The sequence below is a fragment of the Drosophila takahashii genome, chromosome 3L (assembly GCF_030179915.1).
Source record: "Drosophila takahashii strain IR98-3 E-12201 chromosome 3L, DtakHiC1v2, whole genome shotgun sequence".
Lineage (NCBI taxonomy): Eukaryota > Metazoa > Arthropoda > Insecta > Diptera > Drosophilidae > Drosophila > Drosophila takahashii.
Window position 1 is genome coordinate 15,664,850 of NC_091680.1, and position 17,757 is coordinate 15,682,606.

Here is a 17,757-nt window from a genome sequence, read left to right on the forward strand (position 1 = left end):
AATAAACATCCGAGTTGTAATAATAAAAAACTCTTTTAAATGATAATAAATAAAAAAATTTGACTTTCTTAATAAGACTGAACCAAAGCCAGAAGTAAAATCATCATTGATCCTTATATTTTTAAATTTTTTGTCTTGCTTTAATCGTTTTTTTTCTGTGTAGAAAGAGAGCGAACACCGCAGCGATGCTAATCCGAAGATGCCAACTTTGATAACGTCTCTCGTGTTTGCATTTCGAATTTATGATATGCATCTTTCAGTTAAAACTTCAACCAAACGTGCCGCTTGTGTTAGATGGATAGGAAAGAAAAAAAACATGCTAAAAAGGGGAATCAACAAAAAGCCATTAAGTCTGCATTTTTCCAGATTGAAGAGGGTATTTTGTAAAAGAGACATCCATTTTAATTGAAGCACCTAGCGCTGAAATAATCTTGTAAATCGACATTTGTTATATCTATAAAATTTATTTTATACCGATAGTTTAACAATAGAAAAAGTGAACCAAAATGAAATATTTTACAAAAGTGAGTACAATTATGATTATTTTCATATACGTTTTTTAATTAATACTAATAAGTGAACTTTGTATAATTATCCAAAAACAGTAAAAAACTTTAAGAAGTTACCAATTGTTTTAAATTATTTAAAGTGTTTGTCCCTTAGCCTGTTTTCTTGTTTCTGTTGCCATATCAGCTTACATTATGTGACACCTGTTTGATGACAATAAATTATTAAGAATGATGGTTTCCACTAACAAACACTTTTTTTCGGCAATTCTTTTGATATGTTCTGAAATACTTACACACAACCTAGAGCTTTGTTTTGGTTCCTTTCTTGTGTATTGATTATTTGGCCGGTTCCATGGCCTTTGTATCGTACATATATGTATGTGGATCGTCCAAAGGACCGCCAAGCCTTGGCCACTCGGTGTGATTTTGGGCTGCGGCCTCAAGGGGATTTTGTAGCTGAAATTCACGAAACCGAAAATTAGGCCTGTCCCCAGCTCCTTTACGCTGACCCGATTTTGGGTTTTTGGGCAGCCGGAGCGCTTTAACTTTAATGGCAATTAGGGTCTTGGGCGGGCAACCCGCTATTAGTGATTACGGAATGTTCGGGCCCACTTCGAATTCAGTTAGCGAAGGTGCGTGCGATACAAGTTTCCGCTGCAATCGGTAAACTTTCTCTGCATTTCATGAATACGAACAAGGCTGGGAGAGATGAAGATACATAGACATTCGGAAACTAATCCCCCCACGGATACGTCTCCTTCAACTGGCTGGGAAATTCGAAATGCTTCCGATACATGTCGATTCAGTAACGGATTATTTAGTCGTCCAGATCCAAAGATTACTTGTTCCTTAGAAGTTCTCTTCCTGGTAACTCTTTAAGCCGGAAGGATTCTAGTTAGTGGCACATTTAAGTTTAAATAGACACAAGTAAATTAAACTGAAAAGTATATGAATAAGAAGTTAAGCCTCTATTAATAAAATAAATATTAAAATATTTTCAAATATTTATTATATTGTTACCACTTTTTATACTATTGAGCCATTTCATGTGGCTTTCGTATTGCAATATTCCGTTTAATGAATTTTCTTTCGCAGTTTGTCTTAGCCATCATCACCGTATAACCAGTATTTACTTTGTCCCTCGATATTGAAATCCACCAGACACGTTCGAATACAGCCTTCAGATAAAAGTGCAGGGCGGCAAGTAGAAAGCACTCGTGGATTTCCGAAAGGTCGCGTGTCCTCGGCGCTGTTCTTATTGGCATCCTCATCCGGTTCCGCGCTCTGTTTTGCATATTCAGTACTAATGGCCGGTTGGCCGCACGCCACTCTCACTTGGAATGGGCGAATGGGTTGGATGGCCAGGTGGGAGCTCCTTCGTGCTGGCGTGCCATTTAAGAACATCCCATAAACATTTTGCTCAGTCCAGTATTTAAAGGGGCTGCATGCGAAATTTTAGCAAACATAACATCAAAGTTCAAAAGTGGCTAACTTAATTAATGTAATGTGTAGCGCAATAATAGAATTTGCAATGACCTTGGCATATGGTGCAATAAAATGTTTCGGGGTAGGTACAACATTACCAAAATTACATTCTTATGTTATTTCAAAATAATACATTTTCCGTAAAACTTTTATCTGCATGACTTTCTTCTTCAGGAGTGTAATATATAATTTTCGGATTTATTTCTAAGATTTGGCATTGAAGCAGCCGGTAGTTTGACCTATGCAGGGTACTTTCATCACATACTGTAATGTCTCCGGTGGCAACCTGTGTCCGCAAGAGGCACCAAGAGTCTCACGTGACAGTCCTTACGTTTACTAAGTCAATTAGTGCAAGTGAATCCCCTTATGTTCGTAGTAAGTACTAATTAAAAAACTTTTTCGTATCGTTGCACGATGTGTTTTAGTACTTTTTAAACTCTTTAAGGGCAAGGCTACTTAACATTCCATACCGTTCCTAATAAGACAATGGAACAAGAAAAGACTCTTGTTTATATTATTAAAATGAATTTTTGTCTTTGTCAATTAATGTTTTATTTTTAGTTAGAAATTTAAAATTTGTTTTAAAAGGTTTTGCTTTACTGGTATTTAAAAATAATTTATAAATCATTTCGCTTGTTTTTATCAACATTGGTCTACAATTTTTAAGTCAGTAATAATTTATCACAAGTGTAGGTCGTTCAGACCCAGCGATGTGTTTGGATCTTCTTCCAGGAAATTGTCAAAATCAATGATGATATTTTTTTGTTGGGGCAGGTGTCGCTTGTAGGCCACGCCCACTGCATCCAACATCCGCTTGGAAGCCCGGTATGTGGGTTTTTCTGCATACTTGTCGGACAGGTAGAGAACCTGAGCAATGCCCACCTGCAAGAGGAAATTTAAAATTTATATTGTTATATATTGTTATTTAAAAGGAATGAATAATATGGTTTTAACCATCAACAAAATTATAGAATTTTGTTATCTGTCTAAAAAAATTAATCGTAATAGTTCTACTTATACATATATGTATTTCCTACCTGTATGATGAGTTTGGCGCATTCGTTGCAGGGGAAGAGTGTGGTATACAGTCGCGTTCCAGTCAAACTCATGCCGTTGCTGTTGAGGATCGCATTGGCCTCCGCATGCACCACGTACATCTTCTTGTCCTCCAGGGGATTGAACTCCTGCGTGCCCTTCTTGGCCTTCGACCAAGGAAACTCATCGTCGCTGCAGTTTCGAGGGAATCCATTGTAGCCAATGGCCACTATCCGATTTTGTGAGTCCACGATGCAGGCACCCACTTGGGTCACGGGATCCTTGCTTCGTTTGGCGGAGAGCAAGGAGGTGGCCATGAAGTAATCATCCCAGTGAAGGTAGTCCCTCCGCTTGTGGTTGTCAGGTGACTTAGTCTTTTGGGTATCTTCAACTGGTACTTGTTCAGACATTATTCTAAAAATAAGTAAATACATTTTTATCAGAGTTTGAAGTATACCCTTACTTTTGTACATTCTACAGTCACAAAAACTTTATTGCTTGGGTTTTATTTTTTTTATTCTCATAATCTATTCAATGAATGTAATACATATACATAAGTTCCGTTGACTTTTCCAACACAAGTGTACGATTAAAATATGCTATATGTATTCGGGCAGTTTCATTAGCGATAAGACTAATAAAGGCATTCAATAGAACTGCTCTCGATGATGCATTTTAAAGTGTAATAATTATATTTATTAACAAGAAATTAATACAATGTCTATGGGCCCAGATTGATATCTTAAAAGACAAAAGAACAATCTCGTTTAGTTGTCGTATCTTCATTTTATTTTTCATTTGTTATTTTTCCTAACTTTTTCATGTCCAGTTTTTGTTTTTTGTTTTTTGCATTTTGTGTGTGATGGGTATTTGATAGTCAAGGAAAGCAGGACAACTGTGTGCACATTTTTTATTGCATTCATTAGACAAAACGATGATCGCAGCTATGTTTCAGCAGCAATAATAATATTTTATGTATCATAAATTGGAATATACAGCGAATACTTTCAATAATAATTTTCATATTCAACTCAATGTGTGGTTAGGCGAGTGCGTAATTAAGACTACCTAGGTGCTCTTCTGCACCTGGATGGGATTCTGCTTGAGGTGCAGGTAGATGGATCGCATGCGGGACACATCCTTGCCCGCCTTGTTCACCTTGGGATTGAAGTCGCAGAGCTTGGCTATGCGCTCCCATTCGGTGCCCGGTTCGATGGTGCCGTTCTCCAAAGTGGCGGCCTGCTTCTCGGCATTGCGGGACGCCAGCTTGGTCTTCGATATGGACTCTCCGATTTGGCGCAGCCAGTCGTCCAGCTCCTTCTTCGACTGCTGCCGCAGCTCCTCCTTTTTCCGCTCCTCCTCGATGTCCTTCTCCTCCAGTCGCTGTTTCTGCTCCTCGCGCCACTTGCGTATCTTTTCGGGCTCCTCCCGCGACGGCGGTGGTCCCGTTATGCCCAAGGGTTCGTTGGACTCGCCGCCAATGACCTCGAAGCTGCCCGTGGAGGATTCCAGGCCGCCGGTGCCGCCTGCCGAGAGAAGATCGCCATCGCTGGCACCACCACCTCCTCCTCCGCCCAGCAGCTCACCCAGACCGCCGTCGTCTGTGGATGCAGCAGCCTGTGGGGCAGCAGCTGGAACGGATCCCCCCGTGATCTCCTCCTCCAAATCCCCGAGAGCCGACTGTTCGCGCGCCAGGAACTCGGCCGCAGGATCCACCTCCTCCTTGGCTGCGAAATCGTCTCCAAAGTCCATGGCGATGTGCTCTCTGGAAATGTTGTGATTGTGATGGCAATTTAGTGGGCGTCTCACCCAGATTTACACGTACGCAGAGGAGCAGCCAGCTGCGGGCGCTTCCCAACTGGCTCCTCGGCACCTGGACACTACGCACCTCTCCTTTGATTCGGTTAGGCCTGAATGAAGATCGCTGTGGGCGGATGACTAACCGGAAATTCGGGCAAATGTATTTTTTCAGTTTTCTTTTAGCAATGAATACGTAAAATGACTGTCATTAGTAAGTGAAGTGAACCAACAATAAAACGGCAGGTTATCGAACTGGTTCCGTGCGAGCAGTGATGGGTAACGTTCCAACTATCGCGAAGGCTAGTGTTCTTTGAGAACACAATTTGATAAATATATAATTAAAATTCTTAAAATATACATTTCTTAAATATATTCAAAATTGCATTTTAAAGTTAATTACAATATGATGCGGTGGTGTTTTATAACCAACAATAATAAAATCCATCTAGAAGTACAGATCACAATGACATTTTTTAAATTGTTTCCTATTTTATTTTGTCAACAATATTAATTCACCAGAAACTATAAATAAGTAAAGGCCTTTTCACCAAATTTCCCACTGGGGTTCTAAATTATCTAGTTCCGCAGTGTTGGAAAATGTGTAAATGGGGGTTGTTTGTTTTGCCTAAACTTAATTTGATATGTAAATTACGCTAAATTAAACTTATAACTTTTAAAATATTATTGTAATATTAAGAACAAATTAATTTTTTCGCATATCGCTAATTGCTCACTGGGTGTTTGGAACTAGTTCCGATTGAACAGTGTTGGTCAGCCCGCGAGTGGAGTGCGTACAGCTTGGAGCCGAGTAGCGATTAATTTGTTTATACTTAATCAAATGTGCCTTAATCAGTGCTCATAAAATGTAAATAAACAGCAGAGTTAACTATTTCATGGTAAACAACAGATAGAATGGGCAAAGTCCCGGCGTTAAGGGTATTATACAACACTTGCGAGAATGGCGCAGCACAGCACATGTGAATTTAATTAGTTGTCAAACTGATAGTTGTGAATCGTCCGCAGTATGTTAAGCTACCCAATTGGAGTACTAACCTGTGCGACAAAAAACACGGGAGAAACTATACTTTTTAAACAATAACGGAGTCTAAATGCGACGGCAATACAAAAGCAATACAAACAATAAACACTCGCCGCGCGAACCAGAGAACCGGTGAACCAGTTCAGCCTGGCATCATTCACCTGAGCCAGTAGTTCGTTTTTCACTGGCAGCAGAGCGGCCATTTTGGAGATTGTTTCATCCACAAAAAAGTTATGCACCGAATCTAAAAAAAAAACGTAACGTTGCGCCCGAAATTAAACATAAATTCCGCTCGTGCTATTTGGAGCGTTGTGCAGTCCGATGTGAAGATAATGCTGGGCCCGAGCAGACCGACAGTTCCGATTCTATAACGTCTAAAAAGTTAGTGACTATCTTCCAACACGCACGCATGTACGCCCGTGTGTGTGAGTATGTGTTTGTGTGCCTGGATACATATATGTACAAGCGGAAAATACGGGAAAAAATCCTATTCCTAGCGAGAAAAACACTACCGAAAACAGCATAAATCCCGCAAATGCGATGGCCCCGCAATCGTAAAGTCAGAAGTGAGCACCCAATTAACCCATTATCGCCATATCGGGGCAAAATGCGGGCGCATTTGAGGGCGAGCGCCAAGACAAAAAATACAGACGCCAAATTTTTTGAAGGGGGAACCAAGCGCATCGTGGCCAAAAGGGATACAAAAAAAAAAAAAAGAGGGGGAAACAATGAGTGCAAAAAAGTATGGAAACAAACACCCCAGTTCCTGTTTTCAACCTAGCGAAACCAATTTTTTTTGCAAAAATAATAATAATTCATAACAAAAACATTGGGATAAACAAATAATACATAAGCAAATTATATTTTGAAAGTTAAACTATAAATTCTACAAATTAATATTATTTTAAAATTTAAAAAAATGTTTTTCTACACTTCAAAGGAAAAAAAGCTCCTAAAATATTTTATTCTTAAATACAACATTAATCACTATCACTATTGGCGCCATTTCTTTAGTAATTAATCTAATCTTAATTATATTTTATATATATTTATAGCTATTAAATATTGGCGCGAACAGTTAGGATTTTTATATTTCTAGAAATATACTGTAAAATATTTTCTAAGAAGAGGTTATTAAGGATGACAATGGTGTGTTGGCTTTTGACTATTTGACTATTAAATATAGTTAAAATAAGTCTTAAAATACCTTTGTATACATAGTTTTACTTTATTATTCAGAACCCACTATCAGAATATTGGCGCGAACAGTTAGGATTTTATTTGTAGTAACAAACTATAAAATATTTTCTAAGAAAAGGTTAATAAGGATGATAATGGAAAATTGGTTTTTATTTTATAGTTCAAATAAGACTTAAAATTCCTTTGTATACATAGTTTTACTTGATTATTCAGAACCCACTAACAATGGCATATTTATTTCAGTTAGCCAACAGCAGTAGAAGAGCCCAAGCCAATTATGGATCCCAACTCCAGTCCCTGGTCGTACGCCTACAACCGCATCGTGCCCGCCAGCGCCGGCAGCTCCGGCGGAACGGCGGAGGACTTCCAGCATCCGCACCTGGCCACCATCACGGCGGCCAGCATCGCCAGCTTCAATGCGGCAGCCGCCAGTGGCGGCAGCTTTGTGCCTCCGTCGCCGATTGGCAGCTACAACCCAGTATTCCAGCAGATCTACCACCATGCGGCGGCGGCCAGCGTGCAGCCGAAGCCCGCCCACTATGCCTCGTCGGCGGTCAGCACGCCGCACCGCCAGCTGCAGCTGCCCAGTTCGCTGGACAAGCAGCTCAGCTCGTTCCAGAACCAGGCGGCTGTGTCGGCGGCAGCGGCCGCTGTGGTCAACAATGTGGCCTCGAATTACTACGGGGAGAACTCCTCGTCCAGCGGAGCCTCGCCCTCGCCCACAACGGTGGCGCTGACGTCGACGTCGCTGACCTGGAACACGCCGAACATGATATCGAACACCTTCCTGGCCATGCAGCAGCAGCAGCAGCAACAGCAGGCGGCGCAGCAGCAACAGCAGCAGGCGGCGCAGCAGCAGCAGCAGCAGGCGCAGCAGCAACAGCTCAATCTGGTGGCCGACAAAGTGGTGAGTAGGACTCTTTTGTTTTACGCTCTCAGTAGACCAGCTTCTGGGGAAGCCCACAAACATACACACCCATTAAAACCCCCGCAGGTTCTATCGCATTTATCGCATACTAACATAACATCCCCCGCCCCCCCATCAACCAATCAACCTCCATTAAAGCCTAGACTAAGACTTAGTCTAGCCACTCTCTCTCTCTATGTCGAATCAAACCCAAACCAAACACTTTCCGATTCCGATTCAATCTATGTACGGTGCGCTGTAGCAGATTAAGCAGGAAAAGCAATTAAAAGCCTACAACGACTCGATTTACCTGATCCAACTGCAACAGCAGCAGCAGCAGCAACAGCAGGCGGCGCAGCAGCAGCAGCTCCAGCAGCAACTGCAGCAGGAGATCGCCGAGGCGGATGCTGCGGAGCCGGACACCTATTACACGATCGATGGCCGGAAGGTCAAGGTGACGCGCAAGGATGGCCAGCCGTTTCGGGCGACGATAATCGAGCAGCAGGACGGCAGTCCGGTGCCGCTGGCCGTGCCAGTTCCGGCGGGTTCCTATCCAGCCCAGTATGCCAGTCCGGCGCTAAGCTCCGCAGATGGATCGCCCATCACGAATTTACATGCCGTGGACGTGGTCAGTGCACCGCAGGCCCAGGTGATCGTCTACAAGACGGCGTCCCCGGTACAAAGGCGGTCGGAGGCGGGCGCTGGAACGTCTGCCAATGCCACGCCCACCACGGTGGCCTATTCATCTGTGATACAAAGCACCCTGCAGCAGCAGCAACAGCAGCAGCAGCAGCAGCAGAACCTCTGCTGGACGAAGCTGGAGGACGATGGTGCGGCGGCGGTGCAGGAGGATATCAAGAATGTGCTGCACCTGCAGGTGAAGCAGGAGCAGCGGCAGCTGGACTTTGCCAGCGAGGCATCCACTGTGGACGCCGGCGGCGGCGGTGGCGAAAATCTAGTGTTCAACCTGCCACCGGGCCTGGAGATCAAGCAAACCTTCTATCCCGCGGGCGTGGTCGATGGGGAGCAACTGCAGCTGCAGGAGCATAACCAGTCCTCCGGGCGGCGCCAGCACGTGGTGGCCAACATGATAATGTCACCGGCGGCGGCGGCGGGCAACTTAGCGTCACAGATTCAAGTAGTGCCAAAGGTTTGTATGTCATTTGTTTTATTTCTGTTCCTATTTGTTTAATTTGTTTGTGTTCTGTTTGTTATTTCGGTTTGTTTGCTTTTCGATCTGTTCTCCTGAGTTCTCTGCCAAGCCAAAAAGACTAGTTTAAAAGGTCTAATGAATCTGTAGTCGCTTTCTTCTCCGTAAAATAATCATACTTAAAGTTTCTAAAATTTTAAAAATTTGAAAATAATCTTTATAATCGAGAATCTACTATTTTTAGCTAAAGTTAAAGATCAATTTCATTTTATTTTCTTATCCAAAAATGTATAATACAAATTAAAAAAATTGTAAAATATTTTTTTTATTTTGCGATCCTTTTTTCGAGTAATATGCATGTCCCTACGATCACTCCTTGTATTTTGGTGGAAGCCTTTTCTATTTTGGCCTTTTGTTATTTGCTTTTTTGGATTTATTCTGTTAAAATCTAACAAAAACTGCTTCAAATACTGCTAACAAATTCTCTAATTTAAAGTCCTGTGGCCACTTTGAACTGTGACGTTATGTTGTAATGGTATGATCCAGTTTTTATTGAGGGTAAACCCCATCGCGATTGTCGCTCGCAGCCCAATTGTTAAGCCCCCAAAAAAAATGCTGTGGAAGCAGCCCGTTGTTTGCCAGCCAGTGTACATGTTTACCCACCGTTTCTAGTCTCCCAATGTCCCAGCTATTGATAGTGTGTGCCGTTCGCTTATTTCATTTGCCGATGCCGAGTGTTCTAATCGCCTTTCTTTCGACACTTGCACTTGCAGGAGGAGGTGAAACCGCCGCCGAAGCCAGCGAAGACTCCGCGCAAGCGCCAGCCGAAGAAAACGCTCATCCCCAGCAGCAGCGACTACGGCAATGTGCGCAGTCCCCAGGAGCCGCAGCATCACCAGTTGCAGCAGCAGCAACAGCAACAACAGCAGCAGCACAATCAGCAGCAGCAGCAGCAGCAGAACACGTACTACGACTTCAACAGCAAGTGGAACACTCCGCTCAAGACGGAGAACAATGCGGCGTCGGTATCGCCGGCGGCCACCATCAACATACCCACATATCCGCAGCAGAGCCAACAGCAGCAGCACCAGCAGCAACAGGCGCAGCAGCAGCAGCAGCAACACCTGCCGCAGCCAGCCCATCTGCAGTCCTCGCAGGCCCAGTCGCACTTGACCCAGTTGGCGCAATACTATCCAGCCTTCCCCCAGCCCATCGCCTCCCAGTACACGGCCTGCATGCAGCAGCAGCAACAGCAGCAGCAGCAGCAACAACAGCAGCAGCAACAGCAGGCGGCCTATGCGCAGCAGCAACACCAGCAGGCCTACACGCAGCAGCAGCAGCAGCAGGCGCAGCAGCAGCGCCAGGAGAAGAACGAGGCCACCCAGCAGCAGGAGGAGGAGGCGACGGCGGCCGCAGCGGCGGCGGCAGCAGCAGCGGCCAGCAACAAGGTCATCGTGCCGAATATCGAGGAGGAGCTGGACTTTCTGGCCGATGCCACGACGGCACCCAAGCAGGGCTACTCGAACTCGCTGTCCAGCAATGGGAGGGGCACTAACTCCTCCACGAACAACACGAACTTTGGCATTCGTAATCCCAACAAGACTCCGTCGCCGGAGCCACCGAACTGCCCGCCCAATTCGCATGCCGCCAACAATGGGCATGGTCATGGTCATTCGGCCGCAACGCCAGCGACGCCTTCGACCAGCGGCGGCGCCAGTGCAGCCACCACGTACAGTCCGGCTGCTCCCAAGCCGGTGAGCGTGGGCACGCTGATTGGGGAGAAGAAGACTCAGTTCATGGACAGCTATCTGAAGTTTCTGCAGGGCGAGCGGGACGACGATCCGCCGCCGGTGGTGAAGCCATCGCGTAAACTGAATTACCCACGAGCTCCGTATAAAAGGAAAGGCAAAGGTTCCGGGAGCGGTGGCGATGAACCCACCACTTCGCAGGCCACACAATCTACGGGGGATGCCGGCCAGTCGGCGGTCGATGGACTCGCAGGACTCGTGGGCGATGATGGGCATCGCATCAAAATACTCTCGCAGACGCAAATACTCCCCAAGAAGCGTCCGCATGCCCAAATGGTGGCTGCTGCGGCCGCGGCGGAATCGGCACCTTCGTCGTCGGTCATCCAGCAGCCCGGGGATCAAACCTCCTTCCGGCCATACGCCCAGCAGCAGCAACAGCAGCAGGCGCAACAGCAACAGCAGCAGCAATCGATGAGCGGACAGCACTTTGTGCAGCAGCATTGCGCCCAACTGACAACTGCGGGAGCGGGTCAAGGTATGTTACTTGACCAACAGCATAGTACCAATAAGCACTCCACTATCGCTACTTCCACGCCATGCAACAACTACAACAACAACAACAACAATCACCACCACACGCCAGCCAGCGCGAATGCAACAGCGAATTCGAATTCAACAACGCCGACGCCAGCACCAGCGCCGAATCCTCATCACTTTATAAACCTGCTGTGGCCTTGGCAGCACTAGCGGCCGCCATTTACCACCCACCCACGCAGCACCACCACCACCCACACCACACGGACAGACAGCCAGACAGACAGACGACAGACTAGCGACTTGGACGGTGTGTATATGTAAAAAACATAAAAACCCATAATGACATCAAAAAAAAAACAAAAAACAAAAAGGAAAACGCCAACTTTTAAATTGTTAAAAGAGCAAACAAAAAAAAAACAAACAAAAGGAGAATCCCATGAACAAAAGTATGAAGTATTTTTGAGATGAAATCGAGAAGAACAAATATTATTAATTTTCAAAAACCCAAATAAACCGTGTATTTTTATTATTTGTACTTGTAAGACGGAACAGAAGTCCGGTGCCGATTCCGATCGAGGTGCTGGTGCTGGTGTTCCATGGCCGTGGGAAGATGGTGTTGCTGGATTGATTTGTTGTTGATGATGTCGTTGTTGTTGTTGTGGATCCTGTTCGTGTCGCCCCGGGGACTCAGTTGTATGTTGCTAACCCACTTTTGTGCTCTCCACAGACCCCTTGAGTGTGCCGCCGCGTCGGGAGCAATGCTCCCGCAAGGCCAAGCAGAGCAGCATGCACGCCATGCTCATGAACTCCAATGCCGTCGCCGGCGATACTGGAGTCGTCGGCGAGCCGGAGGAGTTCACCGACTCGGATACGGATCCCGTGTGGACTCCGCAGGAGGAAGACGTAAGTGTTGAGCTTCCGTCCACGTAACCACTGTCTTAAAAACACCTCCTCCCCCGCAGAGCGATGACGGCAAGGGCTATGGGAAGCGCAAGTTGGCTCGCCGCTCGAAGGGCACGCCGCGCAAGAATACCTACGACCATTCCTCAAATCTGCAACAACCGCAACAACAACAGCAACAACACCACCAGCAACTGCAGCAGATGCAGGTCAACCAGCAACACCATCAGCAGCAACAGGTGCAACAACTGGCCGGTGGCGGCGAAACTAGCTATAGTTCGCAGCAGAATATGTCTGGAGTGGCGGATGTGGGATATGCCAGTGCCTCATCGGGCACAGCTGCCAACTCGGAGAACTTTAAAGTAGGTTAAAGTGTTGCGTTTTATAATTATCGTGCATTTTTATTTATTAATTTTGATTAAGTTAAATTATCTGTAATGCTAAAAAGTTTAGTAATGTGTACGATTTTTTTTAAAACTATTCTTTTTAATCAGAAAACGTTTATTGATTTAAAAAGTCTTCATAATATGTAAAATCTAAAACAAGAAAACTGTAAATTAAAATTCGGAATTGATTAGGATCTATTATAACTATTATTTATATTTAATGCATTATATTGCTATAATGCTTAAATTATCCGTAATGCTAAAGAGTTTAGCAATGTATACAATTTTTTTAAAACTATTATTTTATTTTATCAGAAAACGTTTATTGATTTAAAAAGTCCTCGTAATATGTAAAAACTAAAACAGGAAAATTGTAAAATAAATTCAGAATGGATTAGGATCTATTATAACTATATTTTATATTTAATGCATTATATTGCTATAATGCCTCAATTATCCGTAATGCTAAAAAGCTTAGCATTGTATACGATTTTTTTAAAACTATTTTATCAGAAAAAGTTTATTTATTTAAAAATTGTGTTTTATAATCGTGATTTTTTATTTATTTCGATTTACTCAATGATTAATAGTTTAGCAATGTATTTGAAATTACTATTTTTTATCAGAAAAAAAAATTAAAAAATCCTCAAACTAGAACAGGAAAATATTAAATTTTAATTATAATTATTTTTTATATTTAATGCATTTTATTGCTATAATGTTTAAGAAAAATTTTAAAATTATTTGTTTAACGAACTTTTTAGACGGGCGACTTTATAGTTTTGCGATCGGATCTTGTCAACGACTGGCCCACCATTTGGCAGGTGGACTCAAAGTGCATTTTGCAGAAGTACGAGCCCTTCCGCCAAAACGGAAAAACCTTCTATCGTAACATGTCAAAGGTGCGTTTTTCTGACAATTTAACAATTTTATATATTTAAATTAATTGATCCCGATTTCAGTACGCCTCCTGGAATCTCGAAACGAAGAAACTCTACCTCAAAGCACCGGTGCGCATTCAGCTGCATTCCCACACCGAGACAATTGTCGAGTTCATGCGATCAGAGTTGCTGGCCGATGATACCGAGCAATTTATTGAAAAGATCATGGAGGACTATCTGTCGTATAGGGACAACTTTGAGATCTATATTCAGACCATGATCTCTCAAGCCCTCGATCCAAGCTTCTTTTCGGAAATAACGCGCGAAAAGGGTAAAACGGGATTTTTAACAAAATTATTGTTTAAATTATAAATGTATATTTCTTTTTAGACGACTACTTTTTGGGCAGCGTGCGGGTGGTGGACAACATCATGGAAAACTGCAAGCGCAAGCTGCTGGCCATCACTCCTTGGACGCGGAGCACAATCTCGTCCATTGAGACCTGGCCCAAGTGCCATGTGTTCTCCGAGTGGGAACAAAACAATCTGACCCAGAAGAATTGCGCCGGTTGCCATCAGCCAGGCATCGCTGTGCGTTTCCTACTCTTCGGGGAGCCATATAATCCAAACACCATGCAGACCATGCCCGTGGATCCGCGTATAGTCTACGAAAAGGTAAGTTATATTGATTTTTAAAAGTTAAAATTTTTTTAAAATTATTTTTATAAATTTTATTTTATTATTTATTTGAACTTAATAATTATTTTTTATTTTTTTAGGACATTGTCTTATGCCGCATTTGTGCCGCTCGTGCAGATCTCTTCCACAAGATTGCACACGAAAAGTTCAATCTGTTTATTAACTGCTCGCAACGGGTGACGGAGCAGCAGCAACAGTTCCCTGGCAAGACGTCAACAGAAATTTTGAACGATCTGCTGGCCGAGCACAATTGGATCGATGAGGTAGCATTTACAGCGATATATTTGCTTTTCGGAAATTTTATTATAACTAAATTTCAGCTCTTCCGTAACATGCGCAACTGCTGGGCTGAGGTGGAGAGTCTGGAGCGGCAGAAGCGTTTCCGCGAGGTCATGCAGTAATAGCCATTATCATCGGGAGCCATTGTTAAGGACGACTCCTGACTGCGTATCCAAGTGCTGGACATTAGGACATAACACGCCAAGCCCACGTATTGCTGCAATAAACTCAATGAGTTGTTATTTTATTATATACCAGATGACACGCAAATGCTTAGTTTTAGTGCAAGACACATATTGTACTATGTAGGCCTTAAAATTAAGATAAAGTCTATTCTTGGACTATGCACAGTGCAAGCCATGTAAATAGCTATACAAAATAGCTATAGCCGAGCATTATATCATATATATACATATATATGGAATTTGAAGTACTAAATAGTAGAGTAGTACCACACTCATTAGTTTGAAAAAATAATATTTCTATTGCGTTGAAGTTGCTTAAACATTCTTTTTGCAAAAGTTCAAATTACGATTTATTTGTTAAGATCTTATAGGAGGATCATTCTCCCCAAAATCCCGCAAACAATCAAATTGTGTTTCGCTACCGAATGTGGTCAGGGAACCGTAATCATCACTATACGTAAGGAATGTACATATTTAGTTTTAGCCTTAGTTACACGAATCCAACTGCAGACACTTTAGTTAACATCCCTTGTTTTGCGGACTTTTTATTTAAGTTGTGAATTTTTAGAATCTTAGAGTTCCCTTAATAAATATGAAACAAAATCACATATACTGCCAAAGCTTTAGTTTTGCCTGCTTTAGAATTCCAAATATTTACATCTTCTTAGTTTATAATACTGTAGCACTGGGGTTAGGAGTCCATTTTAAAAAGGGGCTCTGTCATGTCGTATTTGATTAGATCCTTCACAATTCCGATAATTCGGCGCTTGAAAATTGGCAATGTGCGGGCGTTGAGCATATCGTATTCCTCGACCAGCTCCTTATACTTGGGTTCGTCGGAAGATGTTGAAAGTTCCTGGATGGCCTCGGAAACGGTATCGATATCAATTACCTCGCTGGCATTGGAAACGAAAAAGGGTAGGGAAAAAGCACCCATAATTAAGCCGTAAACACCGTATAGCTGCAATTGTCGGTTGAAAACACTGCGTGGATATATCTCCTCCAGACAAAGATCACACGTCGCCAATTTCTGTTCCAGGGTGTCGAAATAGGCATCCATGAAGGTGGAAAAGTGTTCATCCCGCAATTGTTTCTCCGTACAAGCAAAGAGGTAGTGGACTATATCGAGTACAGGTGGGGCATAGCGGGACATCTGGAAGTCGATGAGTTTCGCCTCCACGGCCTGATCACAATTTGGCTGGGGAAAAAAAATATTTTTAAAATTCTGGTATAAATGAAAATTAATCTCATAAGGTATGTATAATAAATGGAATTATCCTTGTGGAAAAAAATAAATATTACAAAAACTTTCAGCAATTTAAGATTATTGTTTTTTAGATGAAGGATATTTTCTAGAAAATATATCCTTTTTAAGGAAAATTTTAGAAAAATAAAAAAAAGTTATTACGAAGTAAAGAGACTTACCTCATGTCTGTAGAGAATATTATTATTCCAAAAATCGCCGTGACAGATAACCGAATAAGGAGCGGGCGATTTCCCATCCACACAGTAAAGGGCCAAGGACTTTAGGTGTTTTTCACAGCGTTCCAGGACCTCCTTAAGGGCAGCCACTTGGTCCCCATCGGACTCGTTCAGGATATTTCTTGCCTTTCTTAGCTGTGCCTTTCCAAACTCAATGGTGACCTCCTCAATGTTGGGAGTGAATAAGTTGTCCTTCTTAACGAAATTAACTAACTCCCTGAACTTTTCAGGATTTTTTTTCTGCAGAATAAATGAACAGGCATGCAGCTCGGCTAAAGCTTTCAGAGAGCAGATTACGATGTCGTAGGTGGGCATAGTACTGCGGGAATTGGGACGGAAACCACTTCCAGCTAGATCCTCGAAGATAAGGAATTCATCGGGAGCCCTGAGACCATTTGCCTGAAGTGCTGGTGCTACGGTGAACATGCTGCGATCTGGCGATAACTTCCGGAAGATGGGGAATACCTCCTGGTACATGAAGACCTCCCGGGCATAGTAGTCCACCACGTGCATGTGGGATCTTCGGGCCACGTTCTTTGGCGCCATTTTGACCACCACGTTTGCGGCTTCCGAAATCGTGGGCCAACTCACTCGAAGGACCTGTCCGTAGGCATTCTCCCCAACTCCCGCCATGGGTTGCGAGACCATGGGTATATTCTCGCGATGGTAGAGCTCCAACAGTGCGCTCGTCACAGCGCTCGAAAGCTCGCTCTCACTCTCGCTCATTTTTTAGACCTGGTTATGACGCTTCGCCAATGAATCTATCTTTCCGACTGAATGAAGCACTGCAGCGGTGTTCCTCTTTTATAGTTCGTCGGCGGAAAAGCTCCTCGTTAGTTGCGCTGCATTGTGGGTGGTGATGATGATAGAGGCCGCGTGTTCTAGTGATAAAGGGGAATCCTTCCTGTTCTTGAACTAATGATCTTGTTGCTTTGTAGGCCAATGATCTTTATATTCTGGCATTTATTATTAAAATAATTGTATTCAATATCAACTTTTTATTTCGTTATTTCGATTTCTCTAATTTAAATCGTGTACTAAATTCTTTCTAAATTGATTCTAATTTTAAATTAATTTAAATGTAATTTTTTAATAATTTAGTTAGTTCTGCCTTTATACCTAGGTAATATACAAACATTACCGACAAATTGCCAAAAAGTGACGTAATTGATAAAGATCATTAAACTTTGGGGGAAATACTTTTTGCTGGTTCTTTCCCAAAGAGTTTAGCCGTTTTTTTCAAATACATAACCAACATATTCTTACATTTTTTTATTATCATCATTAAAATATGTAGAGGGTTATTCTCCTACGCCGCATAAATTACATGTATACTAACGAGTTACAACAAACGTGCTCCAGAAATAGGATTCTTAGTTGCGCAGTATGGAAATATAAATATTTACTTAAAATAGGCCTGGTCATTTATTTGTAAAACCCCAATAATGCCCTCAATCCAGAAGGTTTGCACAAAATAATTAAGTCAATTGTAGTTGCTGGCATTATAAAAATAAATAAATTAAACCTATTTACAGA

At 42.9% G+C, this 17,757-nt stretch overlaps 4 protein-coding genes and 1 long non-coding RNA gene across 13 annotated transcripts; 1 reads left to right on the forward strand and 4 right to left on the reverse strand.

The window, feature by feature from the left end:
• Window positions 1–1,745: 1,745 nt before the first annotated feature.
• Window positions 1,746–2,183, reverse strand: LOC138913114 (uncharacterized). The gene is made up of 2 exons (XR_011418712.1): window positions 2,046–2,183; window positions 1,746–1,950 (listed from the first exon to the last, which is right to left on the reverse strand). It is a non-coding gene; the product is annotated as an uncharacterized lncRNA (long non-coding RNA).
• A 352-nt stretch (window positions 2,184–2,535) lies between these two features.
• Window positions 2,536–6,004, reverse strand: LOC108067725 (probable deoxycytidylate deaminase). The gene is made up of 3 exons (XM_017156900.3): window positions 5,883–6,004; window positions 3,032–3,443; window positions 2,536–2,876 (listed from the first exon to the last, which is right to left on the reverse strand). The coding sequence occupies exons 2-3, from the start codon at window positions 3,437–3,439 to the stop codon at window positions 2,676–2,678; spliced, it is 609 nt and encodes a 202-aa protein (XP_017012389.3). The 5' UTR covers window positions 3,440–3,443; window positions 5,883–6,004; the 3' UTR covers window positions 2,536–2,675.
• Window positions 3,796–5,078, reverse strand: Clc (clathrin light chain). Its single transcript, XM_017156899.3, has 2 exons — window positions 4,918–5,078; window positions 3,796–4,794 (listed from the first exon to the last, which is right to left on the reverse strand). Exon 2 carries the CDS (start codon window positions 4,779–4,781, stop codon window positions 4,098–4,100), a length of 684 nt encoding a protein of 227 aa, XP_017012388.2. The 5' UTR covers window positions 4,782–4,794; window positions 4,918–5,078; the 3' UTR covers window positions 3,796–4,097.
• LOC108067722 (uncharacterized) lies at window positions 5,597–15,347 on the forward strand. 9 transcript variants are annotated; one of them, XM_017156893.3, is made up of 11 exons: window positions 5,597–5,694; window positions 7,312–7,975; window positions 8,238–9,125; window positions 9,899–11,408; window positions 12,138–12,313; window positions 12,373–12,672; window positions 13,461–13,598; window positions 13,659–13,908; window positions 13,968–14,251; window positions 14,356–14,538; window positions 14,596–15,347. In XM_017156893.3, exons 2-11 carry the CDS (start codon window positions 7,346–7,348, stop codon window positions 14,674–14,676), a joined length of 4,440 nt encoding a protein of 1,479 aa, XP_017012382.2. In that variant the 5' UTR covers window positions 5,597–5,694; window positions 7,312–7,345; the 3' UTR covers window positions 14,677–15,347. The 9 variants fall into 9 exon arrangements, with proteins under 9 accessions (XP_017012382.2, XP_017012386.2, XP_070071941.1 ...); XM_017156890.3 differs by lacking the exon at window positions 5,597–5,694 and adding an exon at window positions 6,046–6,434; XM_017156894.3 differs by lacking the exon at window positions 5,597–5,694 and adding an exon at window positions 6,046–6,434 and having other exon boundaries at window positions 8,241–9,125.
• Window positions 15,254–17,009, reverse strand: LOC108067723 (uncharacterized). Its single transcript, XM_044395763.2, has 2 exons — window positions 16,165–17,009; window positions 15,254–15,937 (listed from the first exon to the last, which is right to left on the reverse strand). The coding sequence occupies exons 1-2, from the start codon at window positions 16,945–16,947 to the stop codon at window positions 15,431–15,433; spliced, it is 1,290 nt and encodes a 429-aa protein (XP_044251698.1). The 5' UTR covers window positions 16,948–17,009; the 3' UTR covers window positions 15,254–15,430.
• Between the last annotated feature and the right edge of the window lie 748 nt (window positions 17,010–17,757).

Bases quoted from the DNA above. Each gene is read 5' to 3' on its own strand.
- LOC108067725 (XM_017156900.3), bottom strand. From the start codon at position 3,439: ATGTCTGAACAAGTACCAGTTGAAGATACCCAAAAGACTAAGTCACCT. The intron at 2,877-3,031 runs GTAGGAAATACA...TTCCTCTTGCAG, and splicing joins GCGCCAAACTCATCATACAG to GTGGGCATTGCTCAGGTTCT.
- LOC108067722 (XM_017156893.3), top strand. From the start codon at position 7,346: ATGGATCCCAACTCCAGTCCCTGGTCGTACGCCTACAACCGCATCGTG. The intron at 12,314-12,372 runs GTAAGTGTTGAG...CCTCCCCCGCAG, and splicing joins GGACTCCGCAGGAGGAAGAC to AGCGATGACGGCAAGGGCTA. The intron at 13,599-13,658 runs GTGCGTTTTTCT...TCCCGATTTCAG, and splicing joins TCTATCGTAACATGTCAAAG to TACGCCTCCTGGAATCTCGA.
- LOC108067723 (XM_044395763.2), bottom strand. From the start codon at position 16,947: ATGAGCGAGAGTGAGAGCGAGCTTTCGAGCGCTGTGACGAGCGCACTG. The intron at 15,938-16,164 runs GTAAGTCTCTTT...TTTTTTCCCCAG, and splicing joins ATATTCTCTACAGACATGAG to CCAAATTGTGATCAGGCCGT.
- Clc (XM_017156899.3), bottom strand. From the start codon at position 4,781: ATGGACTTTGGAGACGATTTCGCAGCCAAGGAGGAGGTGGATCCTGCG.